Raw genomic sequence first — 20,618 nt, forward strand, 5'->3', positions numbered from 1 at the left:
GAGAATGATTGCAAAGATTTACAAAGAATATGTTCACAGCATTTACTCTCTAACTGAAGTTTTGGGACTGATTGGTGGGAATTGCTATGGACCCCTCATCGTCCACAGGCCCATCATCTTGTGTATGACCATCTCATTAAAGAGGGACTATAGTTGTAAAGGCACACACTTGTTGCTTTCACCTTTGGTTTCATCTAAAACAAAAGTAGTGGTTCATGCAATATGGCTAAACTGGGGTTGTAGACCCACTTATAGCCAAGCAACTTAATCTTATAATAAAATATAAAGAGAGGAATGATGGCCAAAGACTCTGAGCCAGAGTTGCCTACTAGTGATCCCCCATGGAAATCACTTGGAGTAGAGGCAACGTCAGACTGAAGATAGAAACCGAGTGTAACAACTTGACATCAGGCAATATTTTCAGAGCAATGGGCTCTTCGGAACAGTGGGCTTTTGTCTTCAGGATAATAGTTTGTCGGACTAATGGGCTTTCGGTCCAACGGGAACAATATTCAAATAATGGCCTGTCGGACCAATGGCCAGTCCCCGCCGTAGCGCCGCCGCATGCTCCTCCATGAAGAATGGGACTTCACATCAGGGCTGCAGCAGCTGCCGAGACACCACATGGAGATTGGCTGTTTGGGCCTTCCACAACTTTCAAATGCTGTTGCAGATTGGTGGTAGACAACATCAAACAGGTTGAACCAGGCTCGGTAATCTTCTCCATTTCAGTAATACACATTTAACAAAGCAGAGACTCTTCAGGAATAAATGCATGGAAACATGGCGACAGTAGTCAACAACCAGTCAGACAAATGGTGTGGAATACTATTACAGCAAATTATGGCCTGATCACGAAAGAACCATAAATCAAACTTTATGGCATGGGTGTAAATGACGAGACCTCGGTTAACCATTAACCATCCTCTACTTCCCTATGCCTGCCTGACTTTGCACACATTAAAAACCACTGAGATGTAAAAGAAAAAATGTAAAAGTCAGTCACTGCCATACATTTTTAAAAAGGGATTTTGTTATTTTATAGAGCAACTGAAAAATGAGAGGAAATGGCATTTAGCAAAGGGTCGCTTGTTGGATTTGAACCCGGGACGCACATGCTAAAGCTTATAAATGCACCCAGTACATTTCACTGTTGGAGAAAATAAAAAGGATCTTTACCAGTACATCCATACAAGTAGCCAAGCTACTTTAGAGACAATAGACTACATAAATAACATCAAAATAAAAATGAAGGTATGAGTCACCTGAAAATGCTCTGCAGTACAAATTGGCAGTCATTCAAATTCATGTCACAAAATGGACATTTGATGAATGCTCTTGAATTTCTTACAATGCCCCAGTGGCATTTATTTTGTAGCGTGGGTAGCCCGAGTGCCAATCAAGCCCCAGAACTCCATCGTTCTTTGTGTCAAGATAACAAAAAGGTGCCCCGAGCAAACGGACAGGATTGATTACAGAGTGGGAACGTGGAAACAAAGTCTTGATTGGAACATTTTTTGTAATGACGGCTCTTTAAAAGCACCATTCTCGCTGTGCTATAACAATAAGGAAGAACAATGCAGAAACAAGCTTTCAATAGATGACCACTGTTCACGCTTTAGGGGACTGATTGGAAACAAAAAGAGCAGCTGTGTAGGCGGTAGAGGCTGGTAATGGGTAAGAGGCCCTTGTAAGGAGCATTCTGGTCAGACGTGGGCCCCCAGGAGCATCATTACAGTAATAACGCTCTCACAGAGAAAGTAAAAAAGTGAATTTTCTCAATCTTTTTTACCGGTTTTAAAAGGGTCATCATTACTAGTTACGAGGCAAATTCAGGAGACAGCTAAAGCCAGAAAGCTCCTCTATCAGTTGTGTGAAAATCAGGTTTAAAGCCAATTGTGAAACAGGGATTTGGAGTCACAAATGTGACCTGCCTAGCCAACACATCTGCTGGCTTTGCAATCCATCTTAATGAAGTTATTTGCAAAGGCTTACATCATAGTTTAGAACATAAGCTTGACTGATCCTCAATTCAGCGATGTAAATATGAATGATGAGACAATCACACACCCAACACAGCCTACCGCCTCTCAAAAAAAGTATGCTGGTGTGCCACAGAGCGCGCAGAAATATTGCGAGAATATGATTGCATATGAGCAAATGCCCTCTGCTCAAGAGAGATGTGAGTGATTCAACAAAAATGAATCCTTATTTGTCTGGATTGAGAGGGCCCAGTGTTTTATTAAAAAAATGTATCCTAGGCATTTCATCATGCCCTCAAGCATGTTGCCCCGAGCTTTGTGAAATATGTATTCCACACCTAGGTGTTCCACTGATTGTTTCGGTGTAGCTAGGGTGACCTTTTGGCTCAGCACAATGGCTGCCAATCAAGCACGACTCCAAATGCGATTCTCAGGCCTGAATAAATAAAAAGAAAAAAAAAATTGCACATTTCAATAGCACGCTCTTGCAGGAAAGTATTCTGCTAATTGCAAAGAATAACTCTCGTCTCCTGCCATCCAATAATTGAACTGGTAGACAGTGCCATGCCGCTGTCGCAGCGGGGACTGCTAAAGAAGATAAGTGCAGTAATGTGGCTTCATACAGAGGCAACGTGTCACAGCAGGTTGCCAAAGCCACGCTGCGATAAATTAGGAGCCATGCGAGAATACCGCATCAAATTTGCTTTCGGATATTCAAGCGGCGCTCCGGTTCCTCTCCTAATAAGATCTGGGTGTCAGCCACATCATCATGAAGCCCATTTGCCATCAATCTTAACGGAGTCCTCTTTTACCAAGACAATGGTCTCCCACTACTGTACCCAGTGTTAACCTGCCACCTGATGCTGATATAATATGTAGTTTGAACCCTTCCCTTGACATTTCATTTTGATTGTGTAAATTCTGAGTGTAAAATCAATTCCCGGTGCCCTTTAAACTTTGCCCTAGTGCCATTTAAAATTCCCACAAGGGAAACTGTTTGCAAAATTGAATGTTACCACTAGAAAACGGGGAAAGTACTTTCTGGAGGGCTGCCATAGAAGCCATGTACTGTGAACCAACTTATGTCTTATTATTTGATCAAATATTGATCTTTGGTTAACAGTTGCTAGTAGTGGTTACGGTGTTGTTATGTTATTGTAGTGCACATTGTGATTATTTCATCTTGTCAAAATGTTTGTCTAAGGAAGTGGTTCAGAGGAGGGAGGAGGTTTCGGGAATGTGTGTGTGGGGGGGGGGTTCAGTCTCTAAATTATAGTGTGTTCTAGACCTGCTCTAGATCGGTAAAGTGTCCCGGGATAGCTTCTGTTATGATGTGACGCTAATCGCCATCACTCTCCCATTCGCTCCATCACACACTTCCCCCCCCCCCCCCCCCACACACACACGCCTGCCCAGCTAGTCTCTTAAAGAGACACACACACCAACGTACAAGTACAAACTTCAGGCCACTATGGTGAAAGCTCCACGTGAAGCCTCTGCAGAAGCATAAAATCAAGTTATACGCATTTAAATCAAGAGATTATTTATGTTTTTTTACTAAATAGGAGGATGCAATTTGTGATCCTATAAGAAGTTGGTTGAGTTAGACTTTAAACATTTGACACTATTGGTTCTCAAGGGTCCCTTATTATTCAGTTTGTCTCATTTTTGGAAAAAAAAAGGTTTTCAATGACTATTCATTATAGTTTTCCTAACCAAAATTAATAGTATCTATTTACATTGTTGAGAAGCTGTTCTAATTGAGATGCAGGCAGACATGGAAATATTGCCACACAGCAGCAGTCACTCACATAGTTATTCCCTTTGTTGTTTTTGTCTGCTCCATCAAGTTGCATTATTCCATTTGTTTCTGCTATTCATGCTTTATTTGCATGATTACAGTTTTTGTTATGCCCCTCACCTTTAAGTTGCACGTTGTATTATACTTAATTGATCGCAATGCGAGACAAGCGTCTGGTGGACCAGTTTTGTTTGTCGTTGGGTCCAAATTGTTATTTTTCACTATCTCGATGTCTTCCACTCCTTACAATTTCCACATTTACTAGATAAAAGCATCAACTTTTTGGGCCAATTTTTCTTTTAATCAGCAATAAAATATTAAGTGGAAATGGTGATAGTGTGTTATTTTCTCCTAAGTTTCCCTTCTATAAGATGGCCCAAAAAAAAAAAAAATGCCGTTGTGTGCATCGGCCTACCAATTAGTATGTACTCAAAGAACAAAAACTTAATTCACATCTAATTTTCATATTGACTTATTAGTGCTTCAAACAACATATCCGTACACATTCTGTTAAATTTTAAATCTATCAAGCTTATTTTTGTCAGGCGGATGTACAAAGTCTCTTTTCATGACTCAAATCCATTGCAATCTGCTGAGCAAACAAAAGGCTTTAGCCGCTACGCCAATGCATTTAATATTCATAAAGGTCTAAAAAGGAGGCTTTAGAGGATCTGGGAGGATTGCATTGTGGGTATTTGAAAGGCAATGGTTCTCAGTCTCTGGACTGTGTTCCCTTATGATTTGGAGCTGATATCCAATCAATGTCATTGATTTGATACATTCACTTTAAAAAAAAAAAAAAAAAAAAAAAAAAAAAAGGGAGTATTATGTGCAGGTGCTCGTGATAAGTATCTTCAATAACCATTCTGTGCAGGAACAAATTAGGATACTGATTGACTTTTTTTCTTGTATAGTAAACAATAGATTGTAACATATTCCAAATTGTTCTATAATATTTTAAGAGCAATTCAACAAAATTGGCAAAGTTAAGATACTTGCCTAACAGCGCCTGGACGTTCATAACGGTCACACGGCAATCTTTCTCCTCTCAGCTCTCTCTCGCTTTTCAAAATAAATAGACAGGTGAAAACTGGTAATTGTAGCCTGTGTGTGTGTGTGTGTGTGTGTGTGTGTGTGTGTGTGTGTGTGTGTGTGTGTGTGTGTGTGTGTGTGTGTGTGCGCGTCTGTCTGTCTGTCTGTCTGTCTGTCTGTCTGTCGGCCTCTCTCTCTCCCTGTGCCTGATCGCGTGTCTCGCTGTGAGAAGTCAAGACGGGCAAAAAAAAAAAATCACCTTTAACCTAGGTGTTTTATTTTGAAATGTTTTCTTTTGTAAAGTATCCGGCTGCACTGTGGTCTTCCTGAATGGGATTACCGGCCTGGCTTGACGCATTCGCTCGCCTCTCATTCTAGAAATTGAGGAGAAACTGAAACTACCGTAGCGTGCGGGCCGAGCCGGCCGTTCTGCGCCCGAGGTGGCCGGACAGATTGGATAACATTCGCGCAGAAATAAAAATCGATACGCGGCCATACACCAGACAGCTTATATATCTGGTGTGTTTTCACTGTTTTGGCATTTTTCGGCCACTGCAGGTCAGTATTAATGATTAGTATTAATTTTGACAAAATCTGCCAGGCTCAAATGGGTGACCTGTCCAGCATGGAGAAATTGCCTGGACATTGACCTGAAGCCTAAGCGAGAAGTTTGGTTTACCCTTCAACATCCAAATGAACTTCCTTTTATCATGAAGCCAACAGCTCTGCAGCAGAGCGCACTCCCACGACCCCTTCAGAAAATCTCCGTCTTCTGTTTTCCATCTTTTGGTCATGGCCCTCTAGCAGCCGTTTTTGTAAAAGTAGGCTAACAAATGTGTCATAACCACTTCATTTGACTTTCTGTCGCACCGTAGAGAAATTACCGTATAGTCAGGAGAAGCTCACAGCCAATCTGGGAACGTGGAGGCATGCAGTCAAGGGGAGAAGCCCATAGAGAGTCCAGTAAAGCATCGGAACAAAATATTTCATCATGATGGATTGGAAATACTTCAGTGTGTGGCGAGTGAGTTCATAAGAAGTAAAATGCATCCAACAGATTTCTCTTGACACAGCTACTAGAAGACTTACAACTGTCAGTCAGGTTGCTCACATCACAATATTGCGCAATACGCTCAGCCATCACCAGAAAAGAGCTTCTAATCAACTTTGCTGGTCTCTGTCGAAGTCTATGGCGTCACTGTGTCCATTTCTTTCACTGTCTATGGACACCACACTGAAATGAAAGCTTTTCCAGGATTCGTCCGTACTTAACTGATTATGAAACAAAACTAAACCCATGAGATGGATACGTTGCAGCTCACTTGATTGCATATTTGTTTTAGAATAGATCAGTGCTGCAGGAGATAGGAGACAAAATAAAAGCAAAAACTTCCAAACTAAAACTTATGAGTGAACCAAAATGAAACCGATCGTAGTTGTACATACAAAAGTACCTACAAAAGTACATACAAAAGTACTGTGATGACATTGTCCCTGGGACATTGTCGCATGTCATTTCCGCTCTCTGTTCTAATTTTTCACCTCTCTTCTTTCCACCCTTGAATGAAGACATCACCACGAAAAGTACTGAAGAATATGTACGCTAACTAAAGCCAAAACATGCTATAAATTCACCTTTTTAACTGTAAATATTTGCTGGTTTTCACAATCGTCTATGATGGTAAACTGAATGTCAATGGGTTAAGATGTGTTGGCTAGACTGTAGGGAATTGTGATTGGCATATTTCAGTATGCATTTCATTTCATTGTTTCATCTCCAAAAAAACAGAAAAGAAAAAGTGATTTAGACTTAAGCCAATCCAGCTACATGATTTGCTTGTTTCTTGCTAGCTTTCTGGGCTTGTCTCAGCAGTTACTGCAATATGTCCAAGACCTCAACATTTACTTTAGTGGGAACAAAGTCATCGTAACCGATTCAAATTTGGCAAAAGTTAAACAAATAAGTTGTAAAATGATCCTTTAAAACAAAAATGCAGTTAAAGCAGTGGAACTGAAACAAGTTCATGGGAAATGTCAAACGAAAATCACACCCCAGACTGAAGTGCTAACTGACCTTATGATGAAATCCCTGGAGTCGATGAGTTGGCCGTAGTGGGCCCCCTTCAGGTTCCCGGAGTTCCCCACCACGGCGCAGGTCCTGCAGCGCTCGGGGCTGGCGTCCATGTAGAGCACCTCATCAGGAATGACTTGGAACAGCTCCTCCAGCACTTCGTTGAAGTCGGCTGGCTGGCTCTCTGACTGCAGCCACTGGTGACACAGCAGCAGAGACAGACCTCAGAGAGGGGGAGAGACCCCAGGGCTACTTTAAGTTGAAGTGATTGAACAAGGGCAGCGGAGCTCGAGACACCGAGCACATTTCTGAAACAACCTCAGAGGCGGCTAAGCTTCGTCTGCGGGGGCTCTTTTGGCCCGGCCTTCTTCGGGTGGCTTTGAACTCGGAGAGACAGCGAATAAATGCAGGAATGTGTGTGCAGCGTATACTGTTATATATGGGGCTGTGGGGCTGGAAACGCTGAACGGATACAGAATGTTCTGCAATCTCTCATGAGTTTTAACAGAGTTTCAGTGACTCATGCTTTAAATAGCGCTGCTGTCTGGTGAATGCCTCGCGTGTCCAACACTGTTGCTTTACAGGACATGAAAAAGCCTCACTTGAAATTATATTAAGCAATTTACCTTCAGATGAAATCACCTCGTGACCCGACATAAAGGGGGACTAATAGCATTGATTTATGAAAAGATATTAAAATGACAAAATATAAAGGTATAAGGTTTGTGCCCTACGGCTACGTAGTATGACTGTGGGGGCTTTTCCACACTGCCAACACAGCTCTGGGGAAACCATTTTGTAATTTTATTTGGCACTGATAATGAGAAATAAGATCAAATGTTTTGCTATGTGTCTTTCAATCATTGTAATTATCACTACATGAAAAGAAAAAAAACAACAGATTTACTATGTGAAATGTATTGGACGTATTTTCTGCCTAATGCAAAACTGTCATTTGAGGAAATGCCATTTAGCCGAAACATGTCAACTTTAACGTCTCATTGGAGGAAGGAGCCCTGGGTACACCTGGTAGTCACGCAGCCCCAACCATCTGGCCAGAAGGCGTTGATATTTGACATTTGCCTCATCAAATTCCCTGAAATGAGTAGTGACAGGAGGCAACCCTGCAGTAATTTTTCTATTCTTGCCTTAATTGGACATGGTGTGAGGTGAATGTAGGAATGCCTAAGGCGCTGGATGCATTCCAGAGTGAGGTAAGATAACTGTGGACATAAATTTTGTGAATAGACTTTAATTTACAGCGTTGTACTGGGATGTACAGAAAATACAGTAGAACATATATAAAGTATATATTAAATTCTATACACAGTACCAGTCAAAACTTTGGACACGCTTTCCCATTTAAATGAATGAGAAAACGTGTCCAAACTTCTGACTGGTACTGTATATATACTGAATGTATATTGGTTGGATATAATGAAATTGAGGGTGCTTTGTAATTTGTCATATATCTGAAGCGGATTTCAACATGAAATTCTCCATAAAACAGCTATGTCTATTAATCTTGGTATCATTTTTATTCCATGCTGGGTGTTTAATGATCCCCGTGGATGACTGGCCAACTGTAGGTGGAATTACATCCATTAAGATGTTTCCAGTGGAGCGAGTTTAATATGAAGATATGTTTTAGCTCCACTAACAGTCAATACCAGGTTTATGTGTCAGTCACTTGGAATCCGAGGCTTTTCCCCCCCCTGGAGCAGCCATTTAACGCTGACACTGGGCAATCACACAGGTGACAAAATCTATCAGGGAAGAAGCTGAGATAACAATTCGTGCACTGACTGCAGTGTCAGGTAGTGTACGAGTCCAAACTAGATCAGACTTAACTTCACTAACTTGCACAGGAAAGGCTGAAAATGCAACCGACACATTCTCACACCCATAAGGGGGCTTAGTCAGGACCCCTTGGTGTCACATTTTAACGCTCTGGGTACCCCTTTGGTGTACTTTTTCAACATGCAGGTTAGTCTGATAGACTTTTTCAAACCAAACAACTTGGTTAAAGCAAAGACTGATTTACGTTTGTTGCGTAACTCACAATTGTGACATTAAGTATCTTCCAAAATGTAATTTTAAATAAGTCAATGTTGACCTTCGGTTTCACACGGGACACCAGGGGTGGGTAGTAACGAGTTACATTTAGCAACGCGGAGCAGGAGGACCCCCCCCCCCCCCCCCGGCCTCATAGTGAAAGCGTGGTTACCTTTTAGGAAAAGTGCGAAACAGCAGCTACGTCATGCGGCGTCTTCAGTGTCGACCAAAACAAACGGACATGTGAGCGTTCAACAACTCAACCTCTAACCTGAGGAGACGTAGCGGTGGTTTTAGTTTCTGCTGTGGAGAGGTGGATCTTTGTCTTTTAGGTCACATACAGTATGTTTTGCACATGCAGTATCCAAATTTGATGTGACAAGTCTCTTCACTTAAAACTATTTTGTAATTAATAAATACATTTTAATTTATTCTATGGATTGGATGAAGTATAATTTGCCTAAAGATGATTATTTTGTATTTTTGATGCTTGTGTTAAGAAATAAATCAGACATTACTCAACAGTTACTCACTACTTGAGTAGTTTTTTCCATCAAGTACTTTTTTACTCTTACTCAAGTAATTATTTGGATGACTACTTTTACTTTTACTCGAGTCATATTATACTAACAGTACTTTTACTTGAGTACAATTTTGGGCTACTCCACCCACCTCTGCGGGACACAAACCGTGTTCTCCAGGGTGAAAGGCCGGCGTTTGTCGGACCCATCCATCTACTCTACTCTGACCATGGATGTATTACATTATATTAACTAGATAGCAGATTCCAAAATGGCGGCCGTTTACTACAACGGAGTGGCTCGCCTGGCTTAAAAAGGTTTCTTAGCTTCTGGGTTTACTTCTGTAATATGTGGCTCACTAAGTATGCAGTTTAGCATCTGTTCTGACTTCACCTTATTCTCTTCAAATATGGATATTTATACTTTATACTTTTCCCAACTGTATGAACCTAGCTGTTTGTATTTTATATATTTTTTGACGTTATACATTTATATTTACCACTCTACACGCTCTGCACACCCATATAAGCTTTTATTTTACTTCATATGATAACTCGACTTTTCCACGTGTTTTTTAATTTTTTCTATGCTGTATCGTTTTAAGCTGTGAACTCGTAAGCACGTAATTTTGTACTACAGCGTACTGCGGTATGACAATAAAGAAATCTTGAATATCTTGAATATCAGTAGTGTTTCTCCTGTTGGTCCGTCTGAGAGTTCTCGCTAGACCCAAAGACTTCACATTGTGGTGACGTCCCAGGTTTTTAAATCACTTTTCTTAATCCATGGATTGGATGGACCTTGTTTACAGTTCGAAGTGTCCTGACGACAGTTTTACATGTATCTAATAAAAGATCGATACTTGGAATCTGTGTTGGAATACAGTATTTTCCCGGAGAAATCGCAATACTAGATTCCCGTGTTTCATTTACTCCACACACTCTGAATATCTTTACTATCTGTATTTATACATATTTTTTTTCAGTTACAAGTACTTACTTTTTCAGTATTACTTATGGTTACCTACTTTGCTAAACAATTTAAATTACATATTCAATTTAATTTAACGTCACTCACTTACACTGCAATATTGTTTTTCCTGTATCATTGCAACCGCACTTTATTTTGATGTCACTTACATTCAGCCATAAGGTTAAGTTACGTTATCACTTACATATACACACACCTTATCAAATTTGATTGAAAATATCTCCGTCTACAGATGGGTGAGAGTAAAACAACAATTTCAATATCCACCATCTTACTTGTTAAATGTGAACAAACTGTGCGTGGGAGTTTGCTTCACAACTTGATCCTGGTGAAGAGCCCTTGGATTTCAAACAATCAATGTGGCAAAAACCGACCTTTCTTGGGAGCGTTGGAGCATGAGCTCCCTTTTCACTACCTCAGGTGCTCTAAGAAGCTGAATGTGGGGGATTTTCAACTGGGGGGGGGGGGGGGTCCTCAGAGGTTGTATACGTGGGCCGCCAAATTACATTTAAATGAGTATTGTCAATTCAGTTTCTACCCACAAGCCATCTCTCTGATGAACAGTTGACTTCTGACCCACAATTCAATTCTGGTCAATAACCCAGTAACACTGTCTCTACAGCACCTGGTATTGGTTCCACTTATTATTCCACTTATTTAGTATTCATCATTCTCATATCTCACTTATTTAGTATTTATTATTCTCATATCTCAATTATTATTTACTATTTACTCATCATTCCCATTCTCACATCTCTTATTGTTATTTATTCATCATTCTCATTTCCTATTTCAGAACTGTCCATAATGTTCATACGGTTCATATTGTAATGTAATAACATAATAGTATTTATCCCAGTATCCTTGCACTATGCTCCATATTTAAACAATTTTTATTGAACTCTTTGTTCACTCATGCCTCTATATTGTTCCTGTTTAGAGTATGTATATGTTGGGTATATATATTAGTGTGTATATTTTTGTTTTGGTGGTTTTGTGTGTGTGAGCACAGTGTGAGTAACGATGCTCCAAAGAAAAAATCCTCGTATGTGTCCTCATACCTGTCAAATAAAGCTGATTCTGATTATTGAACTTTTTTTTTTTCAAACTTTTTGACATGTCTTAAGATCCATTATGAGTCTAAAATTTTATCATTTGTGGAAAACATTTTATTTACACATTAAAGATAAGCTGGCTGTAGGTAGGGTGGTTACCATGGTAGCCATACTGATAAGCTTAAACATTTAACTCCATTTATTTTTATCCATCCGGCCCAGTTTAATGCAACTAAGTTACATACTACAGCACATGGAGTCCCTACTCAGTCTCTTTCAGCTAAGGGGTTTGTAACTGTCTGAGGGACAGTGCTACTGAGATTACTTGTTAGTACATATTTTGATAATTCCATTGGTGTGTGAATTCATACGATAGTTAGAAACCTTGAAAAAGGTAATAAATAAGTTTAAAAAACGGATGTTGGATTTAAAATTTTACTAAAATATTTCACATTTAAATTTGATTTTGTTTACATTTGGTTCTTTCTTACAAATGCTATTTTTTTTTATGTTGAAGTCAAAAAGTCAAATGACCAGAGTTTAGTGAAGGCCACACCTGTTGCATTGTGGGTAAAATAGATGAACAGAAAGAGCCAACGGAGGAAAAATGTTCAAATGCTCAAACTAAGATTATGCACCATCCAAGAAGCACACACAGTAATTGTGCTTTTGTATTTCAGCCTTGTTATATTTAATATTTGTGGGAATTTCTTTGCATTTAAACGCACTTGTTGGTACTGTTGGGACGCTAACATTGTGGGGCCTGTCTAGTTAAGGAAACGTGTTTAAGAGACTGTAAAATGACTGAAAGAAGTATATTTGACTCATTGTATTGTTTGTGTTGTTTTCACGGTGTCTTACGATGGAACTGTGTAAATAAATGTTAAAAGGACATCTGCATGATGCATGGCAGAATTCAATTGGACCAGTGTAATTACAGGGTTCTTGGACTAAAAAATGTCAAAGACCCCTGCTCTGTAGGACACAAACCCCCCTGAACACATCCCCTGAGACTTACCTGCCACCATTTAAAGGTTTCATCGGAGAGCACGCTGTTCTCCCTGGTCATCAGAGGGTGGACGGACTGATTGAAGTGCTCAGCAAACCAAGGATCCTCGTCCTGCTCCATCATGCACTGGCGACAGGCACATAGCCCTTTGGAGAGAAAGTTGTCCGACAGGCGAAACGCGTGCTTGAAGTAGAGCGATGGGTCCCCGAAAGTGTAACTGAACAGGAATGTTGTAAACGTAATGACGCAAAACAGGAGGGCAAAAGTCCTGATTTTCCTCCGCTTGGGTAGAGACATGTCCTTACAGTCCAAACCAGTTGGTCTCAAATGTATCACCGCCGTCCAATGAGCATGCCCTGTTCTTCTCGTTCAGACCACACGGGACCGGGTTCATGAACGTCCTTCACGAAGTGTATCGCCGCGGTTTCTTTGCAGATTCATCCAAACCAAAAAAGGTAAATCCACTGATTCTGTCTGCTTGACGGCTCCTGGTTAATCAACTCTCAAATGTTGACTCTGCGGGGTGAGTGACTGACGTACTATCCATTCTTTAATGATCCACCTAGAAAGCAAATACAAGGACTTATGTGACACACAGACACTTGGGAAAAACAGCTGGTGGAGCTCTAATACTCTTTAAATGTATAAATACACAAGGGAGTGTAAATAATGCGCGTCGCAGTATTCTTGGTAAATTATTCTTTAATTTCACACCACTAACCCCTTCCATGATGACAGCATCACACTCCAAGATGACAATTTCACACTAATATTTGCTGTGCATGACTGCATGTTTCATTTGCAGTGCTTTGTTATTATTGCTATTTTTTTTCCCCAAGACCAAATTAGACAGGATGTAGTAGTCTCTCAGCTCTTAAAAACGACCATCAAAACACCAAAAGTGTCTGGATTGATTGTGAAAATGATGAGTTTTCCTGGAACAAACAAGCAGCAACCTTGTGGGCGACAACCCCCCCACCCCCCCCCAGCCCACTGTTCGGGACACGTCAATAACTACAAAGAGCTTTTGTTAACGGAGATCAAATCATTGACAAACTGGGATAATAGCAGAATGAGTCATTGATAAAAAGGAACACATTCCACAATCCCAACTCCTAACAAGTGTCCATTTGGAAACCATCTGCGGTCATGTTGCTCTTTCACACCAGTGGGTTACATGATTTAAACCAGTGACTCTAACCTGGTGAGAAAGATTGTGGAGTAGCTCAACTAATGTGGATAAATAGACATTACAAAAAAACGAAATTATAATAGATCTCCCTCATATTAAAAACTATAGAAAAGAATTTCAACATTTGGAAATATCACATATGTGTAAAATTGTAATGAAACAGTCCAAATACTTAAAATAGATAGCTAACATGGATAAATTCCTAAATAAATAAATGGCTAATAGCTGAGAAAAATAATACTGAAAAAGATTAAATTGGCTGAAAAAAAATGTAATGCAAACTTACTGACCATTACTGCAACCATATAGCCTGGAAATCCAGACCCAAATCCAAAAGAGAAAGGGTCTGGCATTGAGCAATGGAAGTTGCCCATCTTGAGGGGCGGGACCAAGCGTGCATTTGAAAATCTCACTGCACGCAATTGGATAACACTAGGACCAATCACAACAACACGCCGGGTGACGTATCCAGAGCCCCGAACTACCAGAGGAGCTAACTGGTAGATTATACTGTCGTCATCTGGCCCCGCCTATATCAGATACACCAATGTGATTGGTGCAGCTCGGCTCTGGCCCCGCCTATATCAGGTACACCGATGTGATTGGTGCAGCTCGGCAACAAGGGTATAGTTAATGAGCAGCATTACTCGATGCCAGAGTAACTCGCTGAGCAAATTGTGCTGTCTAGAGAACACTGGATTTCCAGGGTAGCAACAATATCCACTTAAGTTGATGAATGGTGTAAAATAACATCCAGTTTGCAATCATTTGAAATGAACACCTGAGGGGGGGGCTGTGTTCTGTACTAAGTTGGTCCGACAGGGCTGTAGGGATACATCTGACAAAAAGGGTTAGGAACCGCTGGGTCTTAACCATGTTCCAGCTCCTACAGAGCATACACAGGCTACATTTAGTCAGTAACCTGCTGGTGACAAATAAAATGGTCACAGAATAAATTACAGTCGGGGAATGGTTTTTTTCCCCAGACGCTGTTTTTTTTTTTATGACTGACAAAGCAGGCGGACCTCCTGGGGTTTCATTTTCAACATGAAAAGGCCACCTCTGCCTTTAAACAGGGCCCGGGTTTCATTTTAATGTGCAGCTGTGTTTAGGGTTCTACAAATACTTCTATATTTAGCCAACAGCAGATGATAGACAGTATCCACGCTGGAGATAAAGTGCCATTATCGCCACACACGGGGAGAAATACATCTTGAAAATAAAACACATTATTCCTGCCCTTTGCTCTCCACAATTTCTGAGTGAGCCCTCCATATAAAAGATTTGTGGGAAAGTCTATTACCACAAGAGAAAGGGCTCTGGGTCTTTTCTGATTAGAAATTGATCAGGTCATTCAAATACCACGCTGGAGGGAAGCAAAGAGGATTGGGCTCAACACTGAGAAAGACTATGCAGCAACACAGTTTGCCTGCTGATTTTCATTCTCCCTATTAAAGCAGAAAAACAAACTGTACAGACGTTTCTATCAGCAGCACTGACACAGGCCAATGCACAGAAAGGCTTACAAGTGATCCCGTCGGCTGTTTGGCGCTCCGTGACTCTCAGCAGACTGCTGATTTGCATACAGCCCAAGGTTACTTATTGTCTAAGGCAGCAAGTTTGACAAGGATACCTGGGGACACTTATAATGGACACTTCAATAAAGAGTCCCAGTTGCATGAAGCAGGCTGTTGACTCCACTCGCTGTGAAGCCCCTTGGCATCAAGGGTTCAGCTAGATGTGAGAGCAAGCGCAATTATGTAGTCTCAAACAGGTGGCAACTCCCCGGTTTTGACAACACACGGGCCATCATCTTGTTCCCCTGACCTTGTCCGATTGAAGGCCGGCAACCCCGGCGCTGATCAAAGTTTGCTGAGCTGAGACAGCAAAGCGTCTGTTCACACTTCAGAGAAGGAGGGGAGAGAGAGAGAGAGAGAGAGAGAGAGGGGGGGGGTGGCAAGCAGCGGTGTGTGTGTGAGCTGTGATTTTCACCCTAATCTTCGCTTCTGAGGAGTCATCAACTTTGCAGGGCGTCGTTAGAGCAGAGTGTTTTCACTCCGTGTCGCGTGGAAATTGTTTTTCTCCCCGGCTTACCTCCGCTACTTGTGAGCGGTTTTGAGAAATCAACATTTTGCAGTTTCGAACACTCCTTTGTATTATAGACTCGAGAAAGGTCTCTCTGCTGAGTTGGGAGCAGCGTTGTTGTATCAAGTCTTGGTTTTAAGACCGGTCTCAAGACCACTATTTGAAGGTCACGTAATATTCGTGATTGGTCTTGGATAAAGAGGACTTTAGGATTTTATTTTAAGATCAGTCAAGACCACAACTACAGTAACATCATTGCCTATGCATTGTCAATTTTTTTGTGTTAACATCATTATTGTGATTGGATGCAAGACTTCCTGCTTAAAACGTAACCAATAACTCAACTAATTTCCTACCTGAAATTTGTTACTATTAACCCCATCTCCCCACCTCCCTTAAGAACTTGAATCTTGGAGACAGAAGAACAAAATCTTTCTGTCTAGCACCGGTCTGTTCTTGGTCTTGACTCTGTCTCGCCCTGCCTTGGTCTTGACTCGGTCTTCCCCTGCCTTGTTCTTGGTCTTGACTCAGTCTCAACCCCTCAAAGTCTTGATCTTGTCTCTGTCTCGCCCCACCTTGTTCTTATTCTTGACTCTGTCTAAATTAAAATTTGTTATTAACCCCCTCTCACGCCCCCCTTAAGAATATGAATCTTTGAGCGCCGGTCTGGTCTTGCCCTGCCTTGCTTTTGGTCTTGACTCGGTCTCAACCCCTCAAAGTCTTTATCTTGTCTCGGTCTCGCCCTGCCTTGTTCTTGGTCTTGTCTCGGTCTCGCCCTGTCTTCTTGGTGGTCTTGACTCTGTCTCACTCTGCCTTGGTTTTGGTCTTGACTCGGTCTCAACCCCTCAAAATCTTGGTTGTGTCTTGGTCTTGCCCTGCCTTGTTGTTGTCTCGGTCTTGCCCTGCCTTGCTGTTGTCTCGGTCTTGCCCTGCCTTGTTGTTGTTGTCTCGGTCTCGCCCTGCCTTGTTGTTGTCTCGGTCTCGCCCTGCCTTGTTCTTGGTCTGGACTCGGTCTCGCCCTTCCTTCTTGTTGGTCTTTCCTCGGTCTCGCCCTGCCTTGGTTTTTGTCTTGACACAGTCTCAGCCCCTCAAAGTCTTGGTTGTGTCCCGGGCTCCATACACCCTGGTCTCGGTGATGACTTGGTCTCGGGTTAGGTGGTTGAGAGAGTATTGAACCCAGTTCTCTCCAAGTGGGAGTCAACTATAAGAAGGAACCTTGGTACAGGGACACACCTCATTACATAAGCATGATTGCAATTCAACACGTCAGCATCAGGTCACAATAAGCGCCCGAGTCATTTTACTTAACTACGATGACAAGGTTAAACATGATTTGTTATCAAGAACACCAAATTTAGTATTGATATATTCTTATTATTGATTTATTATATTTATGTTTTTGAAGATAATCTCAATTTGTGAGCCTATAAAAATTGTGTTGCAGCAAAAAGACTTTCCACGAATAATAATCAGACCAGCTGTCACCCTTTTATTTAAATGGTCATTCATGGATGAATTTATGAATATCAAGCAAAATACTTTACATACAGCATGTGAGCAAATGAGAGTCCCTGTTTAAAGCCTTTGCAAATCAAGGCTTGTGCACTGTTGTACTTTGTGAAATAGGCCGCAGAATCAAAATTGAAAGACACTACATGAACAGACAGAAGAACGCAGCAATGTTAGGGTTTCATGTAGAAACAATACAGCAGATTAATAGCCAATATGAACAATATTATGTCAAAAGTAGGAATCAAATCAGAATTTCTGCTGTCATCCACATTCAATATCTGAAACTGCACCAGATGGGATAAATGAGAAAAGTTAAAGTTGAAGACAGCATTGATGAAATCCAGAAGGATTTTCGGTGAGATTTCCGCTTCATAACTAATAATATCACGCAGGGTATAATAAAGGCAAAAAGCTTTTTGATGGCATCAGATCTATGAGTCTTCATGCTCTGGTTTCTGACATGGGTAGAATTTCAATACGTCATTTTCACAGATATTGACTTTCAGTCAGTTATGTTTTTTGTTCAAGCGCATAAAGAGGATTCGAGGCGCATTGAGGGATTGAAAGGTGCGGGCAAGGTCTTCTCATAAGATTAAAATAAATGGAAAAGTGGCCCTGAAGTCAGTTCACAGATAAGAAATACTGGGTCCGTAGTCTGATGCAGTTAATTAAGTTGAAAGGTGGATTGTACGTTTTGTGGTCTTAAAAATATGGTTTTCAGAGGGCTGGCAACAGCGTGGGACCACTGGTTCCATAAACCCCAGAAACATAATCCAGAAGACAAAATGGAAGAATTGCAGAGCGGCCAAACTCAAAGTGCAGCTGTTTATCCATGTCCTGACATTTTGAAGGTGAGAGGGTTTATTTTGGCCCCGCAGCAATGTGTTAGTTATACATTTTTAAACTGGCATAGTGTGCTTTTCTAGCTATTGATGTTTACACATCCTGATTTGTGTATGTGACCGGCATCCTCACACACGTCAGAGGGAACAAACTGCTCTTCATCATCAAAAACAGTCACTGCTGGAAATGGTATTCAGATCTTTTACTCAAGTAAATACTTACAATCAGGAAAATGTACTTAAAGCATTTAAAGTGCACCCCTAAAAATCCTCACATTTTAGATTTCAGTATGTGTTTTGTGTGCAAAAATCTTAATTTGTAAAGTAACTAAAGCTGTCAGATGAATGTAGTGGAGTAAAAATTAGAATATCTTTCTTAGAAATGTAGTGGAGTAAAAGTAAAGACTCAAGTAAAATACAAGTACCTAAAATGTGTACTTAAGTACAGTACTTGAGTACATGTACTTAGTTACAATCCACCACTGAAAACAGTGACACTCCAAAGTGACCATTTGCTTTGGTTGTGACTGACATGAAGGCTAGAGACCACTACTCTACCTTCTTATGTGTTATAGGATAAGGCTAGAGTCATTTTTCTTATTGTCCAAATCCCATGAAAAAACACTAACAAAAATATTGTCTCTGTATTTATGCACAGTGGTGATTCGAGCCAAACGCTAACACTAGCCTGCAGCTAACAGGCCTGGGTAAAGCAGCTTGCACTGACATGTTCCTTCATCATGATGAACATGTACACCAGACCTTTATTTTGAGTCCATCGCACCAATCAATCGCTGCTGCAAATACAGACAGAGCTGATTAATATAGAGGGAATGGAAGGCCATTTTAAAGGATCAATGAAATAGTACGAGGATATTTGTCTCTGAAATTGTTTATAAGTGGTATAGCATTCTCAGCATTTTAACAGTTTTCTTTCTTACTTTCTACATATTTAATTTTAATCTTTAATCTGTTTTTATTGATTACAATTTACACTCTGTGTCCACACTTTGTTAGTTAACACACAACACACACACAACACACACACACACACACACACACACACACACACACACACACACCCACACACAACACACACACACAACACACACCACACACACACACACACCCCACACACACACACACACACACACACACACACACACACACACACACACACACACACAAACACTAATGGTAAACACGTTTATTTCGGATCAGACGGCAGCTGATTTGACATATGAGACTCCAGGATTAATCTTAGCCCGGCTGTTAGCCTGCTCTGGACCAGGCTAGCCGCAAAGACTAAATCTCCATGGTAACTTGGCTGGGTTTAATTCAATCTGGTTTCGTGCAACCGAGTCCAAGCTAAATTCATCCAGGATAACTTGAATATCCCGGCTTAATCCCTTATCCTGGTTTCGTGCAACAGGCCCCTGGTCACTCTTGAAAAAGAAACATGTTTCCAGGTGTGTCAACTGCGGCGCCTGGGCAAGAAGGAACCGGGATGAATGAGGACAGAAACATCAACATAAATATTCTTAAATAAGTCCCATTCACCTTGTCTCACGTCACCGTCAACGGAAATGTTCAGATTAATGGGATTTAGGGAGTTTCCACTCATCCCTCATCTTCAGTTAAAGCCAAACCAAAATTACAGGTGTGAAACCTCAAAAGACCAAGTTTTGGTCAGATAAACAGAGGTGGTCTTGGTGAACCATGGTCTGGTTGGTTTATGGACTTTCGGACCAAATACAATGGCGGCCCCCCCTTGTGTTACAAGACCAGGGAAGCTCCTTTACGGACTAGCCCTAGTGTGTAGGCTACATGAGAGAGAGAGTGAGGGTGAATGCGCTCAGAGCAGACAGCTGACGGCTATCAGACAGCTATCAGGCTACTGGGGGGGGCAGCAGTCAGTAGAAAAAACTGCAACACAGTGGGGGGATACGAGGGGACGGGGAAGCCCGTCTACAGACGGATCAATTCTAAATATCTGGAGACACAGCTCACGTATGTGTAGTTTGGTCACGTGGAGATGCAGTGTGAAACCAAAACTTACCAGATCAAATATATACAATGTAACAAAAACATGGACCTTGGACTTTCATGTGTGAAAACGCCCTTATAGTCTCGCATTACTAGACCTTCCTACACAGCGCTATGGAGGACGGTCTGGCCAGTCCATGCAGCGTTCCCGGGATGGGAATGCCTGTGGTTTATCTTTAAACCAATCACAATCGTCTTGGGTGTTGCTAAGCGCCAGACAGAGCGCCGCTGCAAAATAGCCACGGGAAGTAACTTGTTTTGGTGGAACATGTGTATGTTCAGAAGTTTTAGTCGTGCAACAGAAAACTCCGATTGGACAGATAGATCTCTGCAGGGTAAATCCAGACAGCTAGCTAGACTGAGAACCAGGTAACTATAGTCCTCAGATTGGACAGATAGTCTAGCTAGCTGTCTGGATTTACCCT

At 41.3% G+C, this 20,618-nt stretch overlaps 1 protein-coding gene across 2 annotated transcripts in view; it reads right to left on the reverse strand.

Annotated features, from left to right (window-relative positions):
- The window catches only part of LOC116694326 (CMP-N-acetylneuraminate-beta-galactosamide-alpha-2,3-sialyltransferase 1), a 76,898-nt gene that overhangs the window by 17,505 nt on the left and 38,775 nt on the right, over positions 1-20,618 (reverse strand). Inside the window, exons 1-2 of one of the 2 annotated variants that reach the window (XM_032524008.1) lie at positions 12,526-12,813; positions 6,890-7,083 (exon numbers count right to left, since the gene is read on the reverse strand). In XM_032524008.1, the coding sequence (XP_032379899.1) occupies positions 6,890-7,083; positions 12,526-12,813 (482 nt within the window). Of the gene's footprint in view, positions 1-6,889; positions 7,084-12,525; positions 13,079-20,618 lie in introns of those variants that run through there. The other variant, XM_032524009.1, reaches the window with a different exon arrangement.

The sequence above is a fragment of the Etheostoma spectabile genome, chromosome 8 (assembly GCF_008692095.1).
Source record: "Etheostoma spectabile isolate EspeVRDwgs_2016 chromosome 8, UIUC_Espe_1.0, whole genome shotgun sequence".
Classification (NCBI taxonomy): domain Eukaryota; kingdom Metazoa; phylum Chordata; class Actinopteri; order Perciformes; family Percidae; genus Etheostoma; species Etheostoma spectabile.